General features: G+C 36.6%; 1 protein-coding gene and 1 long non-coding RNA gene across 6 annotated transcripts in view; one reads left to right on the top strand and one right to left on the bottom strand.

Moving 5' to 3' along the window:
- Positions 1 to 12,435, top strand: part of LOC149917855 (uncharacterized) — a 58,870-nt gene extending 46,435 nt beyond the window's left edge. Inside the window, exons 2-3 of the long non-coding RNA XR_016466967.1 lie at positions 11,468 to 11,595; positions 12,328 to 12,435. This is a non-coding gene — a long non-coding RNA (uncharacterized LOC149917855). The remainder of the gene's footprint in view (positions 1 to 11,467; positions 11,596 to 12,327) is intronic.
- The window catches only part of NPAS3 (neuronal PAS domain protein 3), a 596,956-nt gene that overhangs the window by 26,149 nt on the left and 557,363 nt on the right, over positions 1 to 13,444 (bottom strand). For all 5 annotated transcript variants that reach the window (XM_090141311.1, XM_090141312.1, XM_090141313.1 and 2 more), the window contains one exon: positions 4,565 to 4,758. In XM_090141311.1, coding sequence (XP_089997437.1) covers positions 4,565 to 4,758 — 194 coding nt within the window. The remainder of the gene's footprint in view (positions 1 to 4,564; positions 4,759 to 13,444) is intronic.

Genomic DNA, 13,444 nt, shown 5'->3' with positions numbered 1-13,444 from the left:
ACACCTTATCAAAGAAAATGGAGTCTGACATTAAAAGTTTCCTGTCCTCTGGACCGTATCTTGTTTTTTATACAAAACCAAGTGTGTAAATAGTACATAGAACAGGAACAAAAGCTCCAGCCTCTCCTCTTCGCAGCTCTATACTCTCCTCACTGGCATATTTTGTTCTCTCTTTGGTCAAGGAATATTATGTTTCTCTTAGGAGATGGCTCTGCTTCAAGTTCAGGGAGAAGACTAGTACATAAAAAAAGGACAGTCTCTTGACAGACTTTGAAAGAACTGAGAGTTTGGTTACTCCTGGTCCTCATATGATTGTTCCAGAGGCTGCAGGGAAAGAAGGATATGACAGCTTGAACTGTCACGTTTGTGTTATTTAACAGCACAGATATGTCCAGCTAGAAGTATGGGAGCAGTTGTGTTGTAGAAGGGGAGAAATGGGTTGTGCAGCGTCACAGCCACAGCCCTATGACACACCCAGACTATGGTTGCTACAGTTCACAGGGAGGACTATCATTCTTACATCTGGTAAATTTGACTCAGATGTATTTTGCTTCTATGCAGCATTGTGTTTTTGTAAAGTTTTTATGCTTAAAAATGAACGAAGCAAGGCAACTCTTTAAGAAAATATTAAGAAACAGCTCTTCAAAACAGACATGTAAAGGATAAAGGATTTTTTTTCTTTAGATTAAAAAAAAAAATATGGAAGAAGAAACAGAAAGAATCTAGAGATGTGTATGATGATCATTGAGAAGCAATGACACCAAAACCAGAAGGAAAAGAAATTACATCAAAGAGGACACTCATATCAAAAGTATCTAAGATGCAAAATAGATCACTAAAGGAGAGGAAAGGAAGAAATGTTATATTTTAGAGCACTAGATCTTATGGCTCTCAGCCCAACAAAATGCTAAGCAACAGGGAGATAATAGGAACTCAGTTCTGCTGAATAGGCAGATCTCCATCCTCTAAAACATAAGTACGAGTTTACCTGTGAACAGATTGATGGTTCCACTGAATTACAGGACTATTAACATAACTGAAATTTAAAGATAGAGATATGTGCTTTGCTGTATTAGGACAAATATGTGCAGATACTTGCACTTGAATCTCTGTAAACAAGACTCTTTTTGCACATCTTAAGGAACTATTGGCAACCACTGTCATACCAACAGGCCAAACCCCTTATATTTGTGATATATAGCGAGTTGATACTAAAAACACAGATTTATACTGTCTTCTAGCAGCGGTCTCTTTATTTTGGTTTTAGTTCTTTTATGATAGTCCAAGATGGCTTGTCCTCTTGGTGCCTTTCTCACTCCACTGACTAAGAAATAAATTCTAGACTATTTTACACTAAGTGGTGAAGTTGAGATGACATGAATTCCACATTTGGATAGCAGACACATGGATTGACATATTGAATTTTACATCTCCATTCCATAATCACAGAATAAAATATTAATTCTTAGAGAGAGCCAGTGTACTAACCAATCTTGTTTCAAAAGGACGTCAACAGTTGTTGACTAGTTTCTGCACTGACTCCAGGATTCTGATGCAGATATCTTCATTCAGAATAAAGTAACAAGATGCACCCAAAGACTTATGTCAGTCTCACTCCCCGCTATTGCAATCGGGCAACCGCTTGGAAAACTAGGAGTACTGTTGATCTCACCCCCGCTGATCCAATGGTCCACTGTGAGCATTTAGTTTGGTTAAGTAGCATGGCTTCTGCTCTATACTCCCTGCTGTTGCTAGTAACTCCCCACTGCTCCATAAATAATGCTTATGGCTTCCCCAGCATGGATCTATTTTTCTGTTTTCATCAGCATTGCACTTGCACTACTGTTACACCACAAAGAATTTCCCTGCTGCCCCCAAATGCCAGGTGTCAAGCCCATATATTCAGGAAATGATACTTAAACTCCTTTTCTAAGCCCCAGAAGAGAGATACCAAGTTCCTTGAGTCAGAGAATGGCCTTGGCACATGCCCAGATAATTCATCTGACAGCTTCATATCAGCTGTTCAGTTACTTCCTTGCCTTCTTTTGCCCTTTCCATTCCTCCAGCTTTAATAGTCTTCTACTTTGTACCTGCTATGAAATTTAAGTCCTGCCAATCTAACACTATTTTTCAGCAGTGGAAACCCCGCTGTCCCACTGAGCTAACATTCACCTCTCAGTCCTGGCAGAAGAGTTTCTACTATTTGAAATTCCTTTTATAATTTTTTTTAACACTGCCACTGAGGCTTAAAATTGTAACTATTGCAACATAAATTCAAGAATCATCATATGCATTCTACCCTACTGTATAAGAAATCCATCATAGATGGGGAAAAGCAACTTTATGATATTGTCTTTACTTTTTCTAATGAAAAATGTTATTATGCTCAATCTTTTCTTGCATAAGTAAGTCAGCTAGCTTACCATAGTTTACCATGTTATTTGCTCTTTCTTTGTGATTACCAAACAGCATTCCATGTGTGGTGCACTTTAGGTTTTTCAGTGATGCCTTTCTCAAGGAATTTTAAGGATTAATTGCTACATGTAAATACATGGAAAGTTTGAAAAAACTGTTTAATTAAACACAAACACACACAGTGTAGGATTCTTAAAAATGCCAAATGGAAAGCAGAGGTGTAAATATTTCTAACACAATCCAAAAATTTATATCATACTTGACCTGATGGAATAGTTCATTTTCCACATCCATTCCATTCCTGGCTTTTTTTTTCCCATTGAGGTTGCCAGCAAAGGTAACAGTAAGTGCATGTGATTTCGTTAAAAGGAAATCTGTTAATTAGGAACTGGACAGATACCAGAAATTCATTTCACAGAGGCCATTGATGAGCTCTGCAGTGGTAGCTGCTTTCCATTACCACCACGGTAGGTCACAGTCAAATCACATACTAAGGCTAAAGTTTTCTTTTAGATCCTACTGCTAAACCCCAGAGCTCTTTCATTAGCTGCCAGACTATACAGAATCTAGAAACTGATTGGGTAGAATCACAGGCAAAAAGCCAGTGTAAATTTTTGTACTGTTATAAACTTTCTGTGTGACCTTGTGCAAACCACCTACTATGGCTCAATTTCTCCAAACTTAAACACGAGAATAATACATTTTCCTTTAGGAAATACTTTGGAAGTTTAGATGAAATGTTCTCTGTAATAGACAATATTTTTAATATTATTATTGTGGCAGTTTAGCAACATGACAGCAAAGATATACTCATGATTGAAACTCAAAATTATTGTAAATTGTGTAAGGTCCTGATTCAACAAAGCATTTATGTTGATGTACTATTCTGAACAGAGGTGTTCCATTATTGCTCATAACAGAGAGCTTGAACTCTTATTTATAACATGCAATTTTTGCAGTCACATGAAAAGCTTGCCTGAGTCATCTCACTTGTTCTACTTTTTGATGACGGGTTCTCTTGACAGAGTTCTGTGGCTTTTCTCTGAGATTTCCATCAACAGAACTCAAACTTCCTTATTATATCTTCCTTCTCAGATCCCTTCATTCTGCTCTAAATACCTGTTCTCTACATTTTATATCTATTTTTAAAGGTCCCTATGGCAACAATAAGCATTAACAGTCTTGCTCTACCCTCCTGAGACTCCCCATGCTGCCCAGGCCCAGGACTCCATGGAAGCCCAGTGCCATCACCCTGTACCCCAGAGAGGCTGCAGCAAGGTCTGTCTTCAGCTCTGCAGGCCAACCCTGCCTGACCATGGTCCCTGCTGAGCCAAGCCCACTCGCAGGGCCCATGACCTGGCTTGGCCTCAGCCTGGCCCTGCTCCCATGGAGGTGCCCGGTGCCCCAGGCTAGGGCTGCGCTGCTGCCATTGGCCCCACTGTTCCTGGCAAGATGGGCTCTGAATGTCCTGGCAGGACTTTCCTGCCCCAAACGTGGAGATCCTGCCACTCCTGATGCCCTAGCCATACGGAGTAGACAGCTGGATTTAAGTTCTGTCTGCTTTCCTAAATCGCTTGTCCCTGTTACATTAAACATAGCCCCCTCTCCCACCAACGCCTCTTCCCATTTCACTGCTGCCTTTCCTAATACGTCCTTAAACAATTTTAATCAACATTTTTCCCACCTCTCCTCGCCTACTATCTAGGCCACCTGTGCTTCAGTTCCATTAAACACTAAGCACAATGTGTTGTAATCTACAAATTTGTTCAAAACCAGGAAACCGTAAATAAAGTAGGACTTGTGGAGACAGGGGAGCGTGTAAGGACAGCCATATAAGTCATATGAGCAACCCTGAATCTTGCCTCTGAGGGGTACAGTGGCAGATTGTAAAAAGCAAGGAAAGCTTAAAGGAAGCTCTTCTGATCTATCTTCCCCTGATTCAGGAACAATTCCTTCAAAACACAGTATTTAATTTACACTCTAAGAATGCAACAGTAATGGAGATGATGACAACAAGTGTGAACCCAGTGCTCTCAAACAACACCAGAGTGACATTGCAGGAATCACAAATTTCAAAACTTTTTACTAAGCCAACGGAACAAAGAATATGTGGAAGTAAAACAATTGAAAAAAGAGCTAAAATCTGTACCTATTTTCACAGTAAATGATATTGAGGTCCATATTCACACGAGTGACAAACATGTGGCAGTCAATCCTGACTTCATTAATTGTAGGAGGTGGCAAAGCATGAGCAACGACAACAAGTCCCATGATTTGGCTGGGTACTGTCCGTCCGTGAGACAGTGACACTCTCAGACGTAAGCGGCCTGTTATATGAATCACCTGAAAAACAAAAACAGTAAAAGAAACTCCAGTGAATTCTGGATGTGACCACGACATCAGTTTCTTTTAAAGATATAATTACTATATCCTATAAAACACTTATCACAGCCAGAAATTGTAATAATTAACTTCCAGTATTAGTCTTAAGATTATTAATATTGACTGTCAATATGTCCTCATGGCAAAATAAAATAAAGTATATATATATATTTATATATATATCACAGGCAAACGTTTCACATTCATCAAATAAAAACTCAGAACTCCTGTGCTATTGATTTTTATTGTAGTGGTGGTTACAGAAAGAGAATAATAAAAACAGAAGAAACCCCTAGAAATCCAATAAAAGAAAGGAGAGAAGGGGAGAAAACTGAAATAACGAAATGAGAAAAGGAGCGTTAATTTCTTAACATTTTGAAACTGAATATGAGACTAAAAGATTATTACTTTTAATGCATCCATTGTAAGCTTTTAATGAGCTGGTCGAAATTTAATGCCTTTGCTTAATGCGCTGTGTATGTATTGAAGATTCTAGGGGTTGGTGGTTTCTCTCCCTGTTTACAAGACAATGCCAGGAGATGCTCAGGAGATCTAGTTGTACTCCTGGTGAATGAAAGTCTAAGAATGTTGAATGAAATGGAACAAGCTGAAACTCTGGATACAGAATAATCCAACAGTTACAGCTTCACTCCTTCAGTAATTCTATCATGGAAAAAACACGAGTTGCTTTTTCAATAGAATAAAAGCACCAAACTGAAAATGCAAACTGCAGTTCCTGTACAAATGCATGAGGTGTCTTAAGAACTGGCTGTTGGAGGCTCTTCCAGATTTTCATCCTCAGAGCGCGTTCCAGCATCAGCATGAAGAACAGGACTACAGAGCATAGGAGTCGCTTTCACTGCTTGCTACGCAGAGGTCTGCAGAAGTGTTGGTTAGTATAGGGGAGGGGGCAGAGTTGGGATGTAGTTACATGTCCTCTGGCACTCATCTCACAGAGATAGCAGCCAAGTCCTTTGCATACTTCTGATGAGATTGATAGTTAAGTGAAGGAGAAGCTCATGAGTAAGACTGCATCTAAATTCAAATCTAATTAACGCTAGCACATCTATAATCTGAGCCTTGAAGTTTTTCTGACCTACCTTCTCCACCCTTCCCCACTTCAAACCCGATCATTAAAATTTCTCCTTTATTTGCTATTTAATTTACTTTTCAGCCAGTATGGTGAATAAGAATGAGAAAAGTGCTTATTTGTTTTGTTTGTCCATTTCAAATGCAAATTTCTGACCACTCATATTAGAAGTAATTATTGCCTAAACTCAGACTTAATGTACCTTCCAAGAGCGAACTATTCTATGAATATTTGTAGAAGCACCTAAAGGCAAGATGCAAAAATACCATTTCAAACACATTTTTATTTTTTTCCCCCCCAGACCTCATAAACTAATGAAGAAATGGCTAAAAGAAATAGGATTAACTTCACAGGAGGGGCAGTAATAGTGTATTTTGCTCCTTCTAGCTAGGCTTGCATATACATATGCTTTTTATCATTATCTGTCTTATTTTATCACTCAGTTTCAGCTTACTCCAGAAACACAAATCTGTAAATACTTGGAAAAATGCTGATGGATAACTAGTAATAATGTGAAAAATAATCTTATGCTGAAAGTGCTATGCAAAAGTATTGTTGTTCTGTTGTTTTGTCAGAAAACTGTTATGCTAATGTGTTTGAAGTTGGCACTATTACTTAGGGGAAAATTTAAGATATATCACACTTAAAATCCATTTATCTTTTCCTTGTACTTTTTGAAGTCTGTATGTCATTTGCAGCTAAATATCAACATGATTTGATTTTGAACAAGCATCTATTAAATTAAAACTCACTCCTTCATTTTGGTTCCTCATCTGAAGTACACCACAAATGTAGCATTATCAACCATCAGAGATGGTTCCAAACATGCTAGGCACATCACATTTTACCATCATCGAGTTTCAAGAAAGTTTGCTTCCAGATTCAAATTACTGTTTGTTTCTAGCTCTTTCATGGACCAAGACAGGTTCTAAATCCCCATGTGAATTCAAACTTTATGGGTCAGCATTCAATTGCATTCTAATTCTGTAGACTGGGAAACGTACAACAAAATGCTCATCACCTCTAGTGCTTGTGTGTCTCAAAAAAACCTATTTCCATGCCTGAAACCCCTTCCTATGACATTAGTTAAACTCACCAAGTGGGAAATCTAATTGGTAGTAAAAAACAATTCTAGCTGTCACGACCTTGCCCACATTGTGAGTATTGCCACTTTTAACATTGGTTCATGTGAATTGAGATTAGGGGTGATAGGAATTATGGGGTCAATTATTGCCAGTAGCTAAAATTAATCTCTTTATAATTCAATCCCAAAGCACTAGTCTATCATACTCTAAATCAGTATAATGACTTTAATGAAGTTAAATTGCAAGAATAAACTGCTATATGGAGTCCAATACTTGGATGCAGATGTAAATATTCAACAAAATTTTGATAGGAACATTCTAAAAAGCAAAACAAAATGCAGCTCTTCTATGCTGCTTTATTTATAAATACTTTCTTCTGAACAATCAAAATCCACCTTTATACTATAATTATCTTTCTTCTTCTAGTAATACTATATAAGAGGATTGTCACATTTAGATGTCACAGTTAGGTAGTGATACTATGCTTTGTTGATTATATAAAAGGTGGGTGAATGCTATATTCTTGACCAAAGGGATCATCAGAAACTTTTTATGTCAAGAGCTATACATATTTCTCCAACATTTCTCTGTGTATCTCCTAAATGAATAGGGCAGTCTGAAATTAGTAATTTTTTTTTTTTTTTTTTGGTAACTTAATGAAAGATAGACTGGGCTGCAACATTTTTTTTATTTTATTTTTTTTTTATTTTTATTTTTAGGCTTGCAAACTATTTACTTCCTTGATACTTTCATCATATAGAAGTGGAGGGAATTCACAACAAACTTTATGTCCTAATCTAGATTAGGATTTGACATAGACTACTCTAACCTGTATTACTGCTTGCAATGTTGTATGATATTTGTACATGGATAAACAGATAGGTGAACCAAATACCATTCTGCAACAATAAAACTGGTAACCTTGTGAAATAAATAGAACACATATCCTGCTCTAAAATGTCAGACTGAAGCAAAACAAATACTATAAAAATCTTCTGTACTGCTTAATTGCTTTGTTAAAAAAATCAACTTTGCCTGACACTTTAATATCAGAGAAAAAAAGCATTATTTGGCTTTTATTTTTAGCTGATTAGAAAAGAGATTTTCAAAATATTATATGAACATGTATACACAATTTATGGCGAGTGTGGGAGTGTTAACAAGCCACACTGCTTGGACAAATATATATTTCTTTTCCCTGCCATATGCTCTCTTTAGTCATCTGTTAGCAATAAGCACTTAGATGTACTCTACTAATGTCTTCTCATTATAAACAAGAGCATCACAAAGACCTTGATAAAACCTTTCCTTTCTCAAGACTTAAGGAAAGGAAAGCCCAGTACTTGAAAAACACATCTGGAAACTGCTCATCATCCTTTAAAGCTAAGTCTCACCTCTAGAGATGGAAATATTTTCTTTGTCAAAAGGCGTCTTTAAATATTACATCTATTTTTTTCACATACATGTGATGTAAGAGTAAGGACATGTATTACCAGAGGCAATAAAAACCTGGAAGCATGAAAAATCTGTGATTTTTACCTTTCAGATATCTCTGTGTTCTTCAAAAGTTAAACTTCCATTAGAAATAAATTTCTAAACTACTTCTTTTGTTCTCTGTGTGAATGACGATGCCAATTTATTATTGAACTGAAATGACCACACTGGAAAAAATTCCCCCTCCACCTCATTTCTCTTAATGAGACATTAAATTTGAAACCTTAAAATTATAGTTTAAATCCAAATTTTGACAAGTCATGTATGAAACATCCTAATACAGATTGTGTGCCTGGATTTTTATGCGACTGTCTTATGAAAATCTCACAGATACATTTCTTCCTCCTAACAAAAAGAACTGTGATTATCAAGAATTTATATATTTGCTTTGGTCTTTCAAAGGTGTTATTGTATCTTTCCAAAATTAACATCTAAACCTTTAAAATACTGTTAATTTCAACAGCTAAAATTGGCTGAACCTTAGAAATTGCAGCCATATATTTGGAATATTTATTTACTGATATACTCACAGACGTGTGAACACCTATCTCTAAACTTGCCTGTAACACTAGAGAGATGTGTTTTAACACTCCATAATATAAAGCATGCCTAAATGGTTTCAGGTGATTTCTAAACTAAAATCAGACATTTGGAAACAGGCTTTCCTTTGAGCTTTTCAAAGAAAACAGTCACCTGTTGTTTCTGTGGTTCAGCCATGTCTCAAAAAGTCTCCTTTTCTGACATCAAACTATAACCATGCCCAAACTTCAGTACAATTAGTATAGTCTTCTTTATCTATCAGTGTTGTCTTCTCTCCCTGTACTCCTCTGCAGTTACCACAACACTTTTAAGTGCAAGCCTTGCACTTGTGTTGAGGCAACCTCAACTGTCAATACAAGTTGGAGGGTAAAAGGATTGAGCACAGTCCTGCCAAAAAGGATTCAGGAGTATTGGATGGCAAGAGGCCTGTCAGTATCTAGAGAAGAACTGCAGGAAAGAAGGAACAGATTCTTTAGATTCTTTTCATTCTGTCTGTGGTGACAGGACGAGGGGAAATGGCTTCAAACTTAAAGAGGGTAGAATTAGGTTGGACTTAAGGAAGAAGTGAGGGTAGTGAGGCACTGAAACAGGTTGCCCAGGGAAGTGGTGGATGCTCTGTCCCTGGAGACTTCCAGGGCCAAGACTGGAACAGGCTCTGAGCAGCCTGATCTAGCTGTGGATGTCCCTGTTCATTGCAAGGGAGTTGGACTAGATGACATTTAAAGGGCTCTTCCAACTCTAAGGATTATATAGTCCTGTGATTCTATGATTTGCTTGTCTTCCTATGGTCAGAAGTCATTTACTTCTGGAGTTCTGCTGCCTTGTCATCTCTCCTAATCTTGGGTCTGCTCTTCCAATCTTCTGGAAAGGTTTAGAAAAATGTGAAACTTGCCTATCCTTGTTATACAGCAGCAGTTAGGTTCAAAGAGGTCCAGTAAGGTCATGGGTTTGCAGTTTCAGTAATACTTGCATATTCCATTCTCAGACCTACTACATTTCAATTAACACTGCAGTATTCCTAATATGAAGTCCCACAGAGCATGCCATTTTGGTGTTGAAAATAGCATATTACTACAGCTGCAGTATGTTGATTCATACACCAGTTTGATGTGTCTCACATGCATTTAACATGCTGTACACACACATCAATTCTGTATCACATGGAGAGCTATTTTAGTACACAAAGGACACACTGGACTAGCAGCATGTGTCATGTAAATTAGATTGCACATGCCCAGTAGCCACTCCTGGGGATTCCTGCATGTCTGGAAACCTGATGAATTACCTCACAGATAAAGAAGTTTGCAGATGCATGCTTCTGTTGTGTCACTGTCTCTTTCCCATTCCAAGATAAGCATCATATCTTCTTTCCTCCAACTTCATAACATCACCTACCTTTTTTGCTGGACAGCATAACAGAATAACATGTCTACTTATAATAAATGTTCTCAACTCTTATTTGGCTCAGAAGTTTGCTGCTTCAGTTTTATTCTTTAAGAAGCACTTGTATACCCAGAACTTTTATTTTTTCCAGACAACAGCGGTTCCTCTAATGAAAGATATTGATTCTACACATAAACCTTGTCCTATTGTATCAGGTTTGCACCAGAACAAAGGAAACCAGTCATCAGTCAGCCATTCTGAACCACGGTGACTAAGAAAAAGAGTCTAGGAAATAATCTCTGAATCCTGAGAAACACCTCTGAAAGTAAAATGCACTAAGTCTTAATTCAATTTTGCACTGAATGCTACCTGAACCACTGTTAGGACTTGTGGTCTTGAGCATCTTTTCAAAGAACTCAAGCCTGATTTCAAGGAGGGCAAACATTATTCCCAACACATATGTAGTTTCAAGGTCAATAGCCTCTTTACCACCTGCAAGTACATTTTAAATCCCCTCAAATACACCTGCAAACGACAGTTTGTAAATGGAAATGACATTTACATTTAAACAGCATATTTGGTCTCAGGATGTATTTTATTGTTAAAAAGTCAGTACTACTTTCTGGAGACACTCTTGGCTTTTCTACTCTCCCCAGACATCACTTCCTCCAAATAATAAGATTCAAAAGCTATTTCACTGCTTAGAACAGACAGAAAGAGAATTTAGCCTAATCCTAAGGGTTTTAAAAATGTATCCTTATGAGACCTCAAACACACTGCATACTTAAAGACAGGCATCACGTGAGAAGCACCATGGCTTGGCAAGCTCAGTTCATAGCTCTTGCTCAATACCAAAAAGGACCCAAGAAGAGTATTATTTATTGCATATAAGAACTACTGATTCCAGTAGCAAGCACAATAGCCAGAGTCACTTTCATTCAGGTACACCACAAAGAACAGTTAGTCTTCTGCATAAAAACTAGTGTTTTGATCACATACAGAAACCTCTTGGAATGCATAATTCCAACTCTCCCTTTCAGGATGCACAAGCTCTTATCTCCCATTTCTTTCTCACTAGGTAATAAACTACAGGGAAGGTGATTAGGACCACCTTCTAACTCTCCAAAGGAGCAAAATCAAAACAAGAACCTGAAATTGCCAACCTTACACCTATCACATGAAGCTCATTGATCTGGAAGTGTCTAGGTAAGAGTTATCTAAACAATAAACTGCAACCATATTGTAGAAGTAATGGAAGACTGTTATATGAGAAACAAGGCATACAACTGCCATTACAAATAGAAAAGGTAACTTCAAGAGTGTACAACAGGTGGTTTTTCAAGAGTCATGAAGTTGTAACAATCTGGGAAACAGACAAGACCAGAAGTTGCTCAGGAATAATTAATAAAAAACATAGCTGCATTTTGGATAGCATTATATCAACATTATCAGATCCTTAAGTATGGATGACTTTTTATTCTATTACAGAACAGTACCTTTGCTTTATTATTTAGGATAATATGTTAGGAATAATTATTTAGTATAGCATTGTGCAGTAAAAATTGTGAGATTAAAATCCTCCATTCAAAAACATATTTATGTTGTAAAATATGTTACTATTCCTTCATTTTCCATGTTATGATTTTTTACTAATTGTAACAGATTACCTATTTTTCTCTAAATAAAAGATGATGTGGAGCCAACACTCCAGAAATTAGCTTCATAAAATTAGCAAAACATACATTGCTGAGTTATTATATATTCTATTTTTTCATTTATTTTTCCAAATACAACTGCAAATCCACTATCATAGTCAGCCACCTCCATAGCAGCTCCAAATATTCTAATGTAAAACAGTATATTTTAAATACATGCAGTAATTCAACATGCCAGGTTTTATTTTAATATCATTGAACTCTTTTTTTTTTTTTTTTTTAGGAGCTTACTAACAGCTAGATATATCAACAATGCATTTTTTTCATAATCCAAAATTTACGAGCATTTGAAGATCAACTTGCTTAAGAAATGGATAAAGAAGAAAATGAATGAAACCACCACATTGCAACCTGAAAAAGTAGCCATAAAAATGGGTTTTATAACAGTGTACTTTTTGAAGTAATTGGCACAAAGACTGTTCTAGTGCAGATTGCTGCAAGAGCGCTCTTGGCAAGAACATCATAAGCACTAGCAAAACTTTAATATGCTCAAGCAGCCAAATACAAACTGACACTAGGAACCCATGTGTAGCAACGAACGGGAAAAAAATAAAGTATCTCAATTTAATACAAACCTATATACAAAGAGATCAATTTTTTACAATTCGTGGTTTAGCATACAATCCTGCTGTCCTCAGAGTGAATATAGAGTAGCTATACATAAGAAATTAGAATTATCAATTCTAGGGAATTTCTCAAGAGTCCTTTTGATATGTAATACAGCAAGTATAATGACTAAAAAACCAGGCATCAAAGCATTAAATGAGATCAGGTTGAGATCTATTTAGAAAAGACAGGTTTAAGCTGGAAAAAAGAATCTCTTTTATATGACCTCCAGAACAGACCACTCGCAGAAGAATTCAAGATGAGCAGATTTACTGTTGCATATCTGCTTGCCTTACAGCTGCTTTTAAATATAAACTCTAAAATTTCTAATATTGAATTATTGGAGTATTAAGTCTATATAGTAAAAATGATTAAGAACCCAGGATTTTCTTATACACCATGCAAATATTATAATGAATTTTGTATGTTGAATTCAGAGGAATAAATGAAACGGTTAATTTTAAATCTAGGTAATTCAACTAACTTATTTCTAACAGATCTATTGTAGAATCTGGCAACTGCTGATCTAATCTAGGAATCCAGAATGCCTTAGAAATTTTGGTAGACTGTATCCCTGATTTGTGGTTAATAATTATTTAACCCTGAAACTCAAAAGATAGCTCCACTTTATCAGATTTTTCACTGCAAGTCCCTTGGTGTTCAAATGTGTTGCATTTCTTTTTCTTCTCACAGAATGTTTGAAGTCCCCCTTAAAAATAATGCCTCCAGGATAT

Source organism: Phasianus colchicus, chromosome 5 (assembly GCF_987193195.1).
Source record: "Phasianus colchicus chromosome 5, bPhaCol1.hap1.1, whole genome shotgun sequence".
Classification (NCBI taxonomy): Eukaryota; Metazoa; Chordata; class Aves; order Galliformes; family Phasianidae; genus Phasianus; species Phasianus colchicus.
The sequence above is the reverse complement of the archived record's forward strand: the minus strand, read 5'-3'. Positions and strand labels throughout refer to the sequence as shown.